An 18,535-nucleotide genomic window follows, 5' to 3' on the forward strand; every position below is an offset into this window, starting at 1 on the left:
AATCGGGCTGGAAGCAAGCGACATGGATTCGTCCACCAACCACTCCCAATCACCCCCACGTGACTCCCAGGTAGCTGCGTCCCAGGTTTCCGTGACTCCTCCTGTCAAAGAGCAGTTAGAACTATCCCAGATCACGGGCATGCTCCGGACGTTGCCAACCAAACAAGAGGTCCCCTCCAAAAAGGACTTTGAGACGTTGGAGACCAGACTGAAGGAGGTGGTCCGCCACGAGGTGGCCACTCTTCAAGCAGACTTGGCACACCTCGGGCACAGGCTGGTGGCTCTGGAGGAGAGCAAAGAGGCAGAGGAAAGCTGATTTACTACCCTTGAATCCACGGTGTCGGCCCAGGGAAAGGCTTTACAGTGGATGCACTACAATATGGACGACATGGACAATCGTGGCCACAGAAATAACTTGAGGATAAGGGGTCTACAGGAGGATGTTCCTATACAAGGTCTGGTGGATGCCCTTACGAAAATATTCAACGAAGTACTATAGATGCCACCAGAGAATGTCATCACCTTTGATAGAGCACACAGGGCATTGCGCCCACGAGGGGCCCCTTCGGAAAGACCTAGGGATGTCATCTGCCGCTTACATTACTTCACACAAAAAGATGAGATTTTGCGGAAGCTGAGTCATCTGGATGGTCTCCAATTTAACGGGCAGGAGATCCAGGTCTTCCAGGATTTATCCTGGCACATGCTTCAGCAAAGGCGGCTGTTAAAGCCCCTTACAGAAGAGCTACGGAAGAATAACATGAAGTATCGCTGGGGCTTCCCCTTTCAGCTGTAGGTGGTTCATGAAGGCAAATCAGCTGTTCTGGTGGAACCAGCAGGCCTTTCGGACTTTTGGTCATCATTAGGCATCCCAAAGGTCACACTCCCAGAATGGCAAGAGTCTTACTCACGTTTGACACTGATGGATGCCCTCAGGGGAAGGAAAGGTTTCGACAGGTGGGCAGACCGAAGAAGGCTCCTCAAAAGCGCCAAAATCAGCCAAACCAAGAGAGCACATGATCAACTAACAACGGTCTCAAGAGACTTGATATTGCAGGGAGGCGACTCAAGAAGGTATATGCCGCTGCCTCTCTTTCGCTATTACACATGGGACACAGTAGAGTTGCCTTGCAGATAAGCTAGTTGCTTTTGAGGTCCCTTTGTCTCTCCCTCTTGTTGCACTACCCCCCTCTTCTTCTCCCCCTCCCGGTATTTGTTTCCACAGGTGTACAGTGTTCAACTGTCAAGAGAATGGTCGTAAAGCCTCTGAAAGGAAGGATCAGTTTCCTGTGGTCTGTGTGGCATGGACCGCTCCGTGCCTTTTGATTGTTTTACCTCTGAGGGGTCGGGGGCTGGGGAGGGGGCCGCTCCCTGAGGCCAGTCGTTAGTCAAAACATTTGTAAAGTTAGGTTAGTTAAAAACATAGCAAATGTTTTGTTCACCTGTATCAGTTTCGGATATGTTAGGTTACATATTATTCCTGTAATAAGTTGATATAGCAGTACAGAAGAAGTCTATTACAAAGTTGTCACTGACATTGTATCCCCCCAGTACCCCCTGAACCGCAAGAGTTTTTCCGAGGCTTGAGGGATATTGGGTCCCTCTTGTTTCCCCGCAGCGGTTTGTTATTTCTGTTTAAAGTACCAAAAGGATATTTTCAAATGTTATTACTTTCTGCATTTTCTCTCTCCATGTCCCTCCTTTCCAACCCTCTCTTTCCCTCCTCCCACCCTATCCCACTTCCATTGTTTTGGACCACATGGAAACGCATCCCACAGAACAGTAGCTCTACCAGCATTTACTCTTCTCGCAAAATAGATGAAAAGGGATAAACTTAAATGTATGACCCTTAATGTTAAGGGTCTCAATATACCAGAGAAGAAATCTAGGTTAATAAGGGATCTCATAGCAGCAAAAATAGATGTGGCTTTACTACAAGAGACACATTTTAAGCTGGGCGCAGAACCGCGCCTTCGTAGCCAGCAATACCCACACAGTTTCACCTGCAATAATCCTGATGGCAAGACACTAGGGGTAGCTATTCTTCTTTTCAGACGACTGCAGATTAAAGATATAGTTACTCACAAGTTGCAAGCAGGTAGAGGCTTAGCATTGACCTGTATAATTTTTGACAAGCTCTTTACCTTGGTGACCCTATATGTGCCTAATCATAATCAACCTGTTTTCCTAGAAGCCATTCTGGACAAAGTGGATCCGTTGAGGGAAGGTATTCTCGTACTAGGAGGAGACTTCAATTGGGTGCTTCATCCTGCCGTCGATGCCTCTTCCGGGTTGACCAGGTATTCTGGTAAACTTTACCGCAAGGTGAGACGTACCATACATGGACACCAGCTGGTTGACACATGGAGATTCAAACACCCTACAGAAAGAGATTATACTTTCTTCTCCCACCCCCACAATATATACTCACGATTAGACTACTTTTTCTTATCACACAACCACCTAGACCTGGTAAGGGAAGCAACAATAGGCCAAGTCACATGGTCAGACCATGCCCCAATATACTTATCTCTTTCACTACCCCAACCTGGCCATAAAACATTTACTTGGAGGTTAAATGAGCTCCTGATCCAGGAGAACTACAGTAAAACACAAATTGAGACAGCACTGGATGACTATATAATACTTAACGACACCCCCGACATATCAAAAATCTCACTATTGGAGGCCCACAAATGCGTTATTAGGGGAAAGATGATTCAATTAGGTACATTTATGAAAAAAAGAAAAGATAGCTTACCGAGATCTACTCTTGGAAAAAATCAAATCCCTTGAAATGAGGCACAAAGTCTCTAAAGAATCAGAAACTCTGGCTGAATTGGCGAGGTGAGAAAGACCCTCAATAGGCTGATGTTGGGTAAGATACAGCTGGACTATCGCAAATGCAGAAATAAATTCTTTCAGTGGGGTGATAAACCCGGAAATCTTTTGGCCCGAGCCCTTCGAGCTCAGAGAGCTCAGCTGTATATATCACACATCAAATTCAGACATCGGGAAACTCTGCATCACCTCCTCAGACATAGTTAGGACGTTCCACGCATATTACTCAAATCTTTATAACCTTAATAAGAAGATATTGGGGGCGGAACGCTCTGCTAAACAGGAACACATAGCGAACTACCTTGAGAGGGTTCAATTTCCCAAACTAGACACAGACGCCATGCAATTGCTGGAGGCCCCTTTCACCCACGAGGAACTAGAGGAAGCAATAAAAACAACACCCTCAGGGAAGAGTCCTGGTCCAGACGATTTTACAATATCCTATTATAAAACCTTTAAAGCCAAATTGATACCGCTCATGCTCCAGGCCTTCAATGCGATCTCGGCCCAAACTCACTTTTCACACCAATCCTTGTCAGCCCATATCACAGTATTGCCTAAAGAAGGGAAAGACCCAGCGCTTTGCCCAAGCAATAGGCCAATATCTTTGCTTAATGTGGACATTAAATTATACGCCAAGCTCATAGCAAACAGAATGAAACCACTCCTGCCTAAATTATCCACTCAGACCAGGTAGGCTTTGTCCCAGGGCGCGAAGCTAGCGACAACACTACTAAAATAATTGATTTGATCCAGCATGCCACTTTCACCAAATCTTCCACCGTTTTACTATCTACAGATGCGGAGAAAGCCTTCGATAGAGTGGATTGGGATTTCATACAGGGAACACTTAGTCATTTGGGTCTGGGGCCGGTGGGGTTGGCAAGAATCCAAACGTTGTACACTCATCCAACGGCAAGAGTTAGAATTAATGGGGACTTATCAGAACCCTTTAATATAGCTAATGGAACGAGGCAGGGCTGTCCCCTTTCTCCCATGATTTTCATCCTATGTATGGAGGCACTCGCGCGCTCTATTAGAGCAAACCCAGACATTTCAGGGATCCGGGTGGAAGAGAGGGAATTCAAATTAGCCCTCTTTGCGGATGACCTCCTAGCCATCCTCACGAATCCGACTGCCTCAATTCCGAACCTGGTGTCGGAATTTCGTGTTTTTGGAGAATTATCTCACTTTAAAATTAATTATTCAAAGTCAGTGGCCCTTAATATTTCCTTCCCATCCAACATAATTGAAGGTCTGAAGTCGGCTTTTCCTTTTGTCTGGCACCCCACGCAGCTCAAGTATCTGGGGGTGATCATAAACAAAGACAATTCAAAAATATACGCGGATAACTTCCTACCTATTACTGCGACCATATGCGCCAATCTGAGGGATTGGCTTAAGAAGGACTTTTCCCTGATAGGTAGAGTTAATGTCGTCAAAATGAACTTACTCCCGAGAGTGTTATACCTACTACACACACTTCCAATTCAGGTTCCCATCTCGTGGTTCAATGAGCTACATAAGGCCATTAGACATTTTGTCTGGAGGGGTAGGAGACCTCGCTTCAGACATGACATATTATATAAACGTAAATGTGATGGTGGTCTGCAGCTTCCACATTTTTCAACATATCACGACGCTGTCATGCTGAACAGAGTTCTAGACTGGTCACGAGGAGGAGGGGACAGACAGTAAGTCTGGATTGAGGATTATGCTTTAAAGACAGCGATTGATCTTGTCCCATGCCAGCCTTCTCTTCCCATTATTAAACACCCGACTATATCCCCCACCCTGGCCAGATGGTCAAAGCTGCGTCATATCCCAAACATCTCCACAAAGCACTCACCATTGACGGCACTTTTTGACAACCCGGACTTTCCACCCGGCTTATCGAGACAGTCATTTAAACATTGGATCCAGGCAGGGATAACCCGTGTCGGCCAGCTGGTGGGCAGGTCTGGGGTCATACCCTTTGCTGAGATACAGGCAAAGTGGGGTCTACCTAATGTGGAAATTTGGAGACATATCCAGTTGAGACACTTTGCCTGCTCCAGGGAAATCCGTGAGGAGGCTGGCAGGACTCGCACACAGTTTGAGACTTTTTGCACTGCAGCACACCGCCCTATACATACCCTATCATCTATTTATAAGATATTGATCGAACAATCATCCAAAGCGCTACCTAAATTCACAAGGGACTGGGAGCGGGAGTTAGACATAGTCATTCCGGAAACAGAATGGGGGAACATATTTCAGTGTACCCATGTTAGTTCAATCAGTGTGAGAGTGGTTGAAACTCATTTCAAGGTACTGACTAGGTGGTACCGTTGTCCCAGCCTCCTAGCAAAAATGATTCCCGGGGTCTCAGATCTATGCCGGAGATGTCAGGGAGCTTTGGGCACTCCATTACATATCTGGTGGGATTGCCCGGTAATCAGACCCTTTTGGGATACGGTCATTCTCATCTCCAAAACGATTGTGGGAACTGAACTACCAAATTGCCCAAGGTTTTGGCTACTTAACGACACTAATATGCCAGTCTACAAATATAAAAAGTCCTTGGTAAAGTATCTTAATGGCGCTGCAGAGGTGGTGATACCGGTACACTGGAGGTCAACGCTGGTCCCTAGCATAAAAGAATGGTTTACACGGATAGATTTCTATATGGTAATGGATGAAATAATTTATACGGCAGAGGATAAAAATAGAGCATTTTACATACTGTGGTCGGAATGGATTGAGTTTAAAAATAATGTGTTGTTCGCTCAGTGGAATGTATGAAGCTTATCACATACCCCTTTTCTCTCCCATACCCACCCTCCCCCCCTCTTTCCTTCTACCTCTTTTCTTTTTTCACAATAATTTCACCCTATTTTATCGTATTTTCTCCTTTGAGAAAAATTAAGCAAATGTACCTTACCATGGGTGAAAACGCAACTGTTGAAGTGTAATGTAAAGTTTGAAGTACTGGAATTTGAGCTAATGTTATTGCATATACTTGTATAGGATGTTAAACTTCTATAAATACAGATTATATAAAAAAAAAAAAAAAAATGTGTATATTTTTTCTAAGGGAATATACACATATATGCCTATGCTGAAAAGTGTGACTATATGGCGAAAGGGTGACAACTGACTATGTGATATTTTATGCAGTATCAGCATTAGGCATACTTTAGAAGATCAAAAATAGATCATTGTCATATACCATATGATGCTAGTATCCTTTCTCTCCCAAACTCATTGCTCCCAATCCTACTCTTTATAAAACTTCGAATTTGGAACATTAAAAAGACTTATTTAAATTATATAAATGTATATTTTTTTTAAACGCAATGTCATATGGCATTGTAATACTAACACTATTAGCCTAAATTACCAAAAAATCACTATGACAAGGCTGACATTTAAAATTCTTGGCTTGATGATGAAGACAACCTCACAGCTATATTCCATTTACCCAGTGAAAATATATAATGTAATTTATCATTATTAATTTCAGTTTTGAAATCTTCAACAAAGTTATGCCTATTATTTCCAAGACATTTTGCAATTTTAACATATTTTGGTATGTTTCTCAGCTACAGAAAATAGTACAGCAAAGGATCAACTTACTGTTACGCCAAAGAAATTTGTTTCATTCATTGCATCAAGGAATATTTTTCCAAGCTTGTGGTTCGTATAGTTAAAATCCTGAATGCTTTGATGCCGATTGGTAGCATTAAGGTATTCCATTGCTCGGTGCAGTGTCTTGGCTATTACCCATATTCCATCATAGGCATAACCATGAAATTTACTGGGTTCCACATCTGACCTCTTTTCATTGTATTCTTTTTCATATTGTTGTGGAGTCTAAATAGGTAAAGAAACAAGTGACATCAATACATTGCTCTTTCCATTATACGCTTTGGATACAACAAACATTATTCATCTGCAAATATGCATTTTTAACAGGGATTTAAATTCAAAAGCTTCAAAATAATCACATAACATAACATTTTGCTTTATATTTCTTTCTACTCTAATACTTTTATTTTTGTGGTCTGCACTCTTTGATAAAGGTCAATGTGCCTGCCTTCTTTTTAAATTGATAGCTTTGTAAGCTAAGTAGTGTGCACAAAGTTGAGACATAATGGTAAATGGTAAATCTAAAGATGGCACCATACACATTAAGGGATTCAGTTGCACAGGAAAAGATGCATGTAAAAAACGTATTTACTGTTAATATTGTCATGGCTAACGTCTATTGACATAAGCTTGTAGAGCAGGTGGTAGAGGTATTCGCCTTTAGCAGCCCCCTCTCTCATAGAGCTTGTTGCGCTCACAGGTACTCAGATGCTCACAGGTCTTATGCTCTGTGTAGTACACACTTATGGATAAAACCGTAGTGCGGGCAAGGGGATGACGGCAAGAGATAAGCGAAGTCAGAGACAGGTTGAGGTCATAGGGCACAAGCAGGCAGCGAGGTGAGGTCCAGGCAAAGAGTCAGGTTAGGCAGAAAGATAGGATATCAGAGTCACAGGCAGAAGTCAGGGTCACCAGCAATGAATCACGGTCCAATAAACAAGCCAAGGGTCATACACAGAAGGGTCTATCCAGAAATACAGGCACAAAGTACAGGAGAAGGTCAGCAGCCAGGGAACTGAACACTATAACCGGCAGGGAGGCTAAACCCTCCCTGCCTTAAATACTTAGACTGCTCAATCAGATCTAAGGCGGTGATGAATGATTTTAATCAGCCACCTGATGCTGTAGAAACATAATTAATTTATACTGCAGCTGCGCCCGGCTGCCTTTGCCACGGTGACGCCACGGACCTAGAAATCGTAAGTGACGACCCGGCTGTTGCTATGACACCTGGAATGCAGGCAGGAGAAAATAGCCGCTGATTGCTGTGGCTCGTAACAAATATTAGCTAATTAAAAAAAATCTGAAAGTTATCTTCTCAGTAATAGATCTTATTATCTGTAAAATGCTCACCCTTCCTGATATTGTCTTGATTTGTTTTGTGCTAAGAGGTTCAAAATCCACTCCAATGTATCCTTCCATAGCAGTGAGTAGATTTTTAGTTGAACAGGTGGAAGAATTGGCCTGCTGCCACCATAGTGCTTGATACCATCCAGGGATGATCCACTGATACTTACTGCCAAACATCTCTTCAACATAAACCTACAAATAAACAAAAGAGAAAGTAAATACTGTTGTTGCAATACAATGTAAAAATAACATTAGTTTTGTTTTAATTTAACATAGCTGAGTTTAATTCTGATAAAGGATGTGAGGTTTTATGGGTAAGCACAACCTAAATGGCATCATTATAATTTTGTCAACTTAAAAGTTTATTAAATGTTTAAGGTGTGTTTTACTAGGGGATATCACCTGTTATCCTCCTGTCAGATAGACACTACTGAAGTGTATAGAATTGAGGAACAAACTGGTTTGAACGTCCTATAGCACACATTTATGTAGCCTGTCCTAGCAACAGATTCTCTTTGCTGCCCTATCATAAGAGAATGACACACTAGTCTCAAAAGAGAGACTGAAAGAGAAATTGATGGGAGACAGAAGTTAAAAGAGGGTACTAATAGAGGTCTAAAGGGAATTAGAAAGAATAAAAAAAGTCAGAAAGAATGTAAGAGCAGGTGATTTAGGTGAGATTTCATGACAGCCGAGGTAGTGGCCCTGAATAAAATTTAAGGTGCCAGCAGTATGGCCCTCCAAGAAAGAGTCTACCCTGACCAATGAAAACCAACATCATCATCATCCAACTATCAATGTACATCACTGGACCCAGACTAATGGTACCATTAACACTGACACTGAATTCTATTAACTATAATACATCCTGGTGAAGCTTCTATTCACAGCTATACTTGCACACTGGTTATAAGGGATACGATGAAAACAACAAATTGTAAGAAACAAGATCACTAAGCAACCATGTCCTATTTCCTTGGATCTTGCTCTGTCTGAAGGTTGCCTCCCACTGCATTGGAGATGGTGGCTCTCCCCCTCTCAGTAAAAAGGAGCAGAGCAGTTACCGCTGATAATTAACTGCTAAGGTGTTATACAAATACCATGGCAACAGTCACATGATATATGGGGCTTGATTAATCTTCAGATGTAAGTCCATTTGCATGGCATATCTTGCATGAAATAGCTCTGTGTGAAACAAGGGAGGGAAGGGGCGAATGAACGTAGGCAATGTTCAGTAAGGGGGTGCTGAGGGCGTGCCAACAGAGATGCAGACGATTCATGTCCTGTATTTTTTTTTTCTAAATATGCTATTTGTCTTTATTATTAATATGGTTGCATTTCATTTATGATATGGACATATAAAAATGGCGGTTTTTGTTTGATAAACTAATTTAGGAACCGCTATTAAAAATCTTATGCTGACCCAAGTTTCAGAATTTCGTTGATTTACACCTTACTTCAGATTTTTGTATTAAGGTTTAGAATGTAAATTCATTTTAACACATCTTTACATATGATGTAATTTTATTAGACTGACAATAAAGGAACTGAGGTAATCTTATGATTTTAGTGGACCTGGATACTAGTAGAGTCAAGGTAGTAATAAAGGGTGCAGCCAAACATGTTGTTTTTGCACATTATCAACAATGGAAGGTGTATGGCTGTGGTTTTTAAGAGCCTGCAGTCTTTTAGAATGAGTAATTCACTAATTATTACGCTACTGCTTTTAGGAGATTTGCAGAACGAGCATGGCACTGTGGGGGCCTATGAAGGCAATGTTAAAAAACGCAGTATACAGACTGCATGTTTACAGCTTAGCATAATGTTCTCTTCATCCCACACTACTAATTCTCTCAAATTTTCCTACATCTATCTAATGCCCAATTTAGCAAAAAAAGGAGATAATTTTATATAAACCTTATATCTAGAGCTAGTACTGACAGGTATTTTGAATACTTCCATTAGTTAATCGCATACTACTCGGCCTTGACAATGAATTAAATGTTTTACATTACATGGAATGATTTTTAATTGTGCAATTACTGTCAACTTATTTTGGTTGCTGTAAGGTTTATGGTTGCTCTGTACCCTTATAGGTGGTAAATATTAAGGTATTTTGATTGATTAGACATCATTTATACCTATTATGGGTTTCATTTACTTGACATTAATTTTTTTAGAAATTACATTTAATGGTGTTTAATTATGTTTTCACACTTTAAATTTTACACATCAAAATCATTCCCCCTGCAATTGTGTTTGGCAGATGTGGTAGAGGCTGAGAATATTGGTGGGTTATTTCAAAAGTTTGGTAAAACAGATATAGGGGCCTAATTACCAAAGGGCAAAGAGCCCTATTGCTGGAGAAAACACATGTCACCGCCCACAGGGCTCATTATAGCATCATTCTGTGTATGAAAGAGGTTGCCGCCAGAAGTAACTTTTTTTAAAAATGTAGTAATGTTTAAAAAAATGAATTTAATTTAAATAAATAAAATCTATTTTAAATTTATTGTAATTTCACTTTTCCATAGTAAAAATGAAACCCCAATTCTGGGCTTTCAGTTCCACTGAGTGTATGCGAGCCGGCAAGCTGATTCATGTATATGCACAACTCCAGAGTACTGGAAACTTCAAGCAATGTAGTGAAAACAATCAAAAACACAAATGACACATGCAGGGATATAGGAACGAAGATTTTCATGAGGTACAAAAGGCCAAGGATTCCTATAGTGCTTGCAGACACTTTTTCTTTCGTTTGCTATCTTGTTTAACGGAAGTTGTAACAGTGACTGTCCAGTAGATATACAAAGACTCCCAATCCTAGGTTATTTTTTGTCAGTGTTTCAGAGGTTTGTCAACCCCAGTTTGAATGTTTATTTTACTATACAAATTTATTTATACATTATGAAATAAATAGTATTATTAATATTAACTACCAATTAGTACAATAGCTGTTAGAAAGATAGATAAATTCAATTGTTCGTCTAAAAAATGTACATTCTTGATAGTCCATAACCTATTTTTTATTCAGATTTCATTGACAGCCTAATTTCATTTGATTGGGAGTATTTTTATATTTATAATTACTGCCTCACTGGTTATAGTATGTTCTATAAATTCAGATTGATATATGTCATGTTTGTTACTGGACACACTGCACGAAAATCAGGGTAAAAGTAAAGTGAATAGTTGTTCATCATCAATACAGGTTATTTATTAAATATTTATGAACGGAATACTTAGGACTAGATTTATTTAACTGTGGGTTTGGAAAAGTGAATATGTTGCCTATAGCAACCAATCAGATTCTAGTTATCATTTATTTAGTACATTCTACAAAATGACAACTAGAATCTGATTGGTTGCTATAGGCAACATCTCCACTTTTTTAAGCCCGCAGCTTTATAAATTTACCCCAAGCTCCACTGGGGCAGGGACTGATGTAAATTATTAAATATTCTCTATAAAGCATTGGATATTATAGAGGCACTATATAAATAGCTGTTAACAAAAATAAATAATAACTACTGGTTGCAGAGAATTCTATCTTAAGATAACTTGAGATAGCCATTATGCATAACTATAGCTATAGCACCATGACTAGCAATAGCTACTTTGTGGCATCAGTTTTATAATGCCGTTGTAATAGAGACCCAAGTATCTAGTGTCATCAAAGATCCTGTGTATTATTCATGCATTGTTAAGAATTAGCTAGAATTTGATTTGTTGCTATAGGCAACCTGCAGTTTACAAATAAATATACCCCTTAGAGATTTTTAAATTAACAAATCAATCAATCTGTATTAAACCTATACCAAGGCAATCTATATTAAAGAGCATTTGATAGTTATACTAAGACAATCTATAAAGTTTTACAAGTTTAGAACAGATACCATGACTTCAGAGAGTGGCATGAAGGCTTTTGTGTAGAAGTTCATATTGGAACAAATCACAACTGCCCCCTCTGCCCCCTGGTTCCTACACCCCTGGACACATGTAATAAACACTAAGTAGATTAACATCATGTTGGTACACTGTATGGAAGACAGAAAAAACAAGATCTGCATTTTTCTGTGGGCTAGGATCCCTTTGTTTTTAGTGGAAAAGTATTATGTATTTAGGAATGTGTGTACCCTGGGAGCCTAGACTCTTTTCAAACAATTGACAGCACTTTAATAATATTAATTTCATAATTGTATTAGAATATGTTGCATATTTACACAAGTATCCTCTCAAGAAGTAGACTCTGAATTTATTATGAATTGAATAAGCACAGGGTACCACCGCACTAGCTCTGATTATATTTTGTTTTAGTTAACTCCCCAATATTAAAGTTAAATAATATTGTTAACATACTATCAGATTATTTTAAATGCTTTATATAGTTACAAGGAGGTGCGACTACCTAAAACAGTGTTCATTCATAAAGACAGAAGAGAGAAAAGTGTTATTTTGTGGTGTAAAATAACACTAAATGGTCTAAGTTTTGTTACATGTGGTTTATAATAATTTTAAAAAAACACAACTTTATTGCTCTTTATTATAATATAGACTTGTGTTCTTTCAATGAAAATAATGTTTCAGCAAACATATTAAAAATATGTAGAGTGTAGTGAGTTAAAAACCCTATGTTGGGAATAATCTCATTATTATAATATTTATCCAAATGATACACTGTAAATGTCCTCAAGTTAGAAGTCTGTGTAAGCTAATTAGGGATGTAATAAGATCTTTTATAATTATTAATTGAAGGGCTGTTAGTTATGATTTGGGAGTCATACGATGCGTACCATGCATTTAACACCCCTTTTGGATGAATGTGCTTGAAAGACACCTCTGTGTAATTTGACATGAATGACCCCCACCTCTGGGATGGGCCACTGAGTGTGATACATAAGTTTTACAGTTACATGATCGACATTTATATGGTCGACACCCTAATATAGACAGGGTTGGAAAGTCAACAAAAATGACATTGACAGTATTATTAGGTCAACAATTAAATGTAGACAGTATTAATAGGTCAACAATTCAAATGTAGACAATATTATTAGGTCAACAATAATATTCCTAACCCTATCCCTAACCCTAATCCTATCATTAACCCTGACCCTAACACTATCTCTATACATATAATACTGTCTACATTCAAATCGTTGACCTAATAACTTACATTTCAAGTACTCAGTCTCATTATGCAACTTTGAGTTTACCTTCTACCCCATCTTTGAAAGTAAACCCCTGTCTTTGGGTTTAACTCATTATTAGAGCCCTTCTATGCACAAGTTAACCAGATATCGGAGGGAAATGCAGATCAGCTTAAGGAAAAATATATCCTGTTAGTATTGACTCTGAAGAGAATAGGAGGTAGAGTGACAATCCATATCAGTGAGAATATCCACTCTGGAGACAACTTGGTGATGTGAACCAACTGTGATTATGCAGCCAATAGCAGCACAGAAGGAAAACATGTAAAAGAAAAAATCAATTATTTATTGGATTAGAGACATGGTCTGGTGCCTATGCATTTGTCAACTGTAATTTCACTATACTACCATCCCAGTGACAGCTCCACGTACCGTGTTCCTTGTCACTAAATCATCATCATAATTTGTTTATTTATATAGCGCCACTAATTCTGCAGCGCTGTACAAAGAACTCACTCACATCAGTCTGCATCTGTTCTGAAATTACTTCCCTATCTTGGGAAAAGGAAGATTAATCTAAACTTGGGTGGTGAATAAGAGGATTTCCAGAGGTTGGTGCCTCAGAGTATGCATCTACGCTAGCTCACAAATGGACAGGGAGAAACATACAGATTTTATATACAGAAGTTTTACATACAGTATATTAACATCACTTGTGCTTCATACAATTATTATTTTGATAAATATTTGAGGACATCACATTTTCACAATGGCAAAGTACAGTAAGTGTCTACTTACACAACAGAAGACCTTTGCTGCCATATGCTCGTCAAACTGGCCAATTATTATCCGAACATCATTGCCCTATTAAAACAAATTTAAAAAAATTCAGATTGTAATTTGAACAGTAATTACTATAAAATGAACAAATCACATTGCTAAATGAAAGGTGAACTATCACAAAGTGGAAACCTTTAAAGATTCATTATAGCAATAAAATACATTTCTTGGTTTTAAATAATTATTTGAAAATACTTTTAACATAGTAGCATAGATATTTAGGCTAAAAGGAGCAAAAGTCCATATTGTTCTAAATTCTGACCATGTTGATCCAGACCAAGGTAAAAAAAAACCTGCAAGTCAGCTGACAATTTAACCTTACAGAGAGAAAAATATAATTTCTAACCATAGGCAATAGTATTAGTGGCCAACAACCCAGTTATAACATACACTATACATTCTATCTACAGATGCAATTTCTATAGCTTACCTCTCAATCACATGAATTATTAGGGCTGCTTATTTCTGGTCCCTGTAAAGTTTTGCTATATGTTTCTTGATGCTCCAACGTGTACACCATATTTAAGGTTTGACCTAACCATTGATTTATGATCTTAAAGAACTATGATTGGATCTCATTAATCTGTCCCAATTCTTATGTAACCTAAGATTGTAATAGTCCTTGAAGCTGTTGCCTGTCAATGAGTGATGCTACTCAACTAACCATCTCTTTCCTACTGATAATGGCTATATATAGACCCAATGTTACTCAGAGTGCCATTGTTTACAGCAAATTTTAATGGATAATATTTAGAATCATAGGGCCTGTAATATTAATACATATAAAGTATATAGTCAGTCTGTGCTGATTATCGTTATAATGAGGAAGCTGACACGTATGGTGATAACAAGCATGCAGGACAGAAGTCTTCCAGGTTCCTCATGGGTGTTGTGACTAGGTAATTGGTAAGTTTGACTTCTGAGGTGTCAAATTCTGGGGTTGCTCTATAATTGTACAAAAAATGTTAAAAACAGTCATCAGGTTTTTTAAAAAAGTTTTATTCTGAATAATAAGCCACACTTTCCCCATATTATTAGAAAATTGAAGAAAACATATTTGCTTGATCCAATGAAGTCCAGCACTAACTGAGCTCCCACAAAGTGATACACTTATCCCCAATCTTATTTTTTTAGGAGATGTAGTCCACAGTAAAATTAAAATAATACAAATGCTACAAACATCCTAAAAGAGTTATAACAATGCCTCCTTGCCCTATTATGCTGTCTGCTGCAAAGTAATTTTGAGAGACTGTGAGACTCCCTCAGCTTGGTTGAAGATGTGAAACATGTTGTTTTCTCCATTTCAAATTTAGAAACAGCTGATAGTTCACCAGTAGTTTAATCGAAATTCAAAAATTTTGATCATCAGAACTAATATTTGGTGAAATTAGTTCTGTAGTATTTTGTTGAACTTGAAAAAAGAGACAATGAAAATAATTCTTTACATATCAATATACATCATCTATTGTACAGTAATGTTTATTGTGTTATTCATTGATAGTTACTTTAAATGATACTAATTAATCTGTAGATTTTTTTAAACATATGCAATGTGTGTGTATATTACATTCGTTTTTCCTATGAATTATACATTTTAGTCTAGGAAACAAGCACATCATGTCCTTATGTTTATTGTCTAATGATGGCATTATAATTACCTTGCAAACAGAAGACAGAGAAGCTAAAAAGCTTTGGAGGCAAGGCAAGGTCCTATCATTAAAATACATTTGGAGAGAGTTAAATATTTAAAAGCATTTTACAATACAGTGCCGCTGTCCTCAGTTGACATTCATCTTAGCTCTCAAGCATTGTACCCTTGAAAGTTACTCATTCTAAAATCAATATCTCTGCATAAATAAGCACAGTACTATTTGCAAATATGCTTGTACATGTTAATTAATATGTTAGTTAAGTAATTAATTGGAGATATATAGCTTATTTATGCAGGGCTGCCATCAGGGGGGTACAGCCGGTACAGCTGTGGGGCGCTCAGAGAGACCAGGGAGCCCAGACAGAGCCCTCCATCTGTTCGGGCAACCTGGTGTGTCTGAGCCCCCCCAGCTGATACTGGCCTCCCCATGTGATCTTTCATGATGACTGGGAGCGCACGGGCAGTGACGTCATTACTGTGCAGCGCACTCCTATTCATGTACTAACTGGGAGTCGCCTCATCGTGAAGCAGTGTATAATATGGGGAGGAAGGGGGGGCACAATGCTACTATGTTATAGGGAAGGGGTGTAGTGTCTACTATGATATAGGGAGGGAGGGAGGCACAGTGTTTACTATGATATGGGGAGTGCAGTATCTACTATGATATGGGGAGGGGAAGACGCAATGTCTACTACAATATGGGGGGCGCAGTTTCTACTATGATATGGAGAAGGGGTGTTGCAAAATCTACTATTATATGGGGAGGCGGGGGAACACATTATCTACTATGCTATGGGGAGGGGGGAGCGCAGCATCTACTGTGATATGGGGAGGAGGGGAACACAGTACAGGTGTAAGGATCTCAGCAGTTGTGACAAGGGACAAATTGTGATGGCTAGACAACTGGGTCAGAGCTTCTCTAAAACAGCAGGTCTCATGGGGTGTTTTTGGTATGCAGTGGTTAATACCTGCCAAAAGTGGTCCAAGGAAAGACAACTGGTGGGCTGGCGACAGGGTCATTGTTCTCCTAATGCTCATTGATGCGCATTGGGAGTGAAAACTAATCCACCTGGTCCAATCCCACAGAAGAGTTACTGTAGCACAAATTGTTAAAAAAAGTAATGTTGGCTCTGATAGAAAGATATCAGAACACACAGTGCATCACAGCTTGTTGCGAATGGGGCTCCGTAGGTGCAGACTGGTCACAGCGCCCATGCGGACCCCTATCCACCGCCAAAAGTGCCTACAATGGGCACGTGAGTGACAGAACTGGACAATGGAACAATGGAAGAATTTGGCCTGGTCTGATGAATCGCGTTTTCTTTTACATCATGTGGACGGCCAGTTGCGGGTGCACCATTTACCTGGGAAGATATGGCTCCAAGATGCACTATGCAAAGAAGGCAAGCTGGTAGGGTTAATGCTCTGGGCAATATTCTGCTGGGAATGCTTGGGTCCTGGAATTCATGTGAACGTTACTTTGACACTAACCACCTGGCAAAAGTATTCCCTGATGGCAGTGGCCACTTTTAGCAGGTTAATGCACCCTTCCAAACTGCAAAAATGTTTCAGGAATGTTCATTAATGTTTCAAGAATCATGACAAAGAGTTCAAGGTGTTGAATTGACAAATTCCCCAGATCTCAATTTGAGCATCTGTCCGAGCCATGGAGGCCTCGCCTTGCAATTTAAAGGACTTAAAGGATCTGCTGCTAACATCTTGGTGCCAGATACCGCAGGACACCTTCAGAGGTTCTGTGGAGTCCTTGACTCGATGGGTCAGAGCTGTTTTTGCAGCACAAGAGAGACCTACACAAAATTGGACAGGTGGTCTTAATGCTGTGGCTGGTCGGTATGTATGTCTATCTATCTATCTATGTATATATATATATATATATATATATATATATATCCTATCATTTATCTTTTCCTCCTGATGAAGTCTGATTACCTAGCAGACGAAACACGTTGAGGAGTGTCTGAGAACTTTTATTATTGTCTGGATATCGTGGTACTAGCGTGGTCGGAGTGCCGTGGAGACTCATTTACAACTGACTGATATCTATCTATATGTCTCTGAATGCATCCCAGATGAGTACCAAAAGATACCATTATATGCTTTTTATATGTGCTTTTATGTAAGTGTATTACTTACCGTCTATTAGTAAAATTCAGATTTATACAGTATTATACTATTTGAGTTTTTTATTGCTCCTATGACGCTGAGGTTCCAGTCTTAACAAGATAATTCATTTGGATGAGTGACGTTACTGGCAACATCTCTGCAGCGTTGGAGACATCGCTTTATCATATACATCAACCTTCTAGTTCTACAATCTGGTACGCAAATATATGGTTATTGATGATCTTTTTGTGGCATTGGATACAGTGTGTTGTCACGTGTGTATATTTCTAATCACCATTCCGGTTTCATCTTTTATATTGGAGAGTTGTACCAATTTTTGAGTGTGCATCTGAATTATCACACCTTATCTTCTCTCACATTATTACTCATTAGTATTGTGGTAATACACTATGTGGCGCCGTGTTTCCTTTATTCCTTTATCTATTTATATATATATATATATATATATATATATATATATATATATATATATATATATATATATATACACGTGTATGTGTATATATATATATATATATATATATATATATTTATACATATATATAAAACAACAAGAGAGCGCTCATAGAGTAATATTGCAAACACCATATAGTACACAATAATTGATATTAAAACCTCTCACAATATTATCTAAACAAAATGCGTAGGGTGGTTTCCTGTATGCTGTGGTTCTATTATTTTGTTCATTGTTTGCTATTTTGGCTGGATCTGTCTCCTGTGGACACCTGGTGATATTTGTTCTGTCCGGACCTGAAGGGCTGTTCCAGGAAGGACAATCTACAGACCACTAATGATGCTCAGATAGGCAATAAAACTTTTTAAACATTGTAAGGGTTTTAATTCACTTGTGCAATAAATTTACATATTTAGAAGAGCCTACCCATATGTGGCCACCTTATGTGGTGTATAATTACTGTATTTGTAAGTT

General features: G+C 39.0%; 1 protein-coding gene across 2 annotated transcripts in view; it reads right to left on the reverse strand.

The window, feature by feature from the left end:
- The window catches only part of GABBR2 (gamma-aminobutyric acid type B receptor subunit 2), a 683,104-nt gene that overhangs the window by 327,493 nt on the left and 337,076 nt on the right, over positions 1-18,535 (reverse strand). For both annotated transcript variants that reach the window (XM_075212899.1, XM_075212900.1), the window contains exons 5-7: positions 13,770-13,835; positions 7,825-8,013; positions 6,460-6,696 (exon numbers count right to left, since the gene is read on the reverse strand). In XM_075212899.1, the coding sequence (XP_075069000.1) occupies positions 6,460-6,696; positions 7,825-8,013; positions 13,770-13,835 (492 nt within the window). The remainder of the gene's footprint in view (positions 1-6,459; positions 6,697-7,824; positions 8,014-13,769; positions 13,836-18,535) is intronic.

The sequence above is a fragment of the Mixophyes fleayi genome, chromosome 5 (genome assembly GCF_038048845.1).
Source record: "Mixophyes fleayi isolate aMixFle1 chromosome 5, aMixFle1.hap1, whole genome shotgun sequence".
Lineage (NCBI taxonomy): Eukaryota > Metazoa > Chordata > Amphibia > Anura > Limnodynastidae > Mixophyes > Mixophyes fleayi.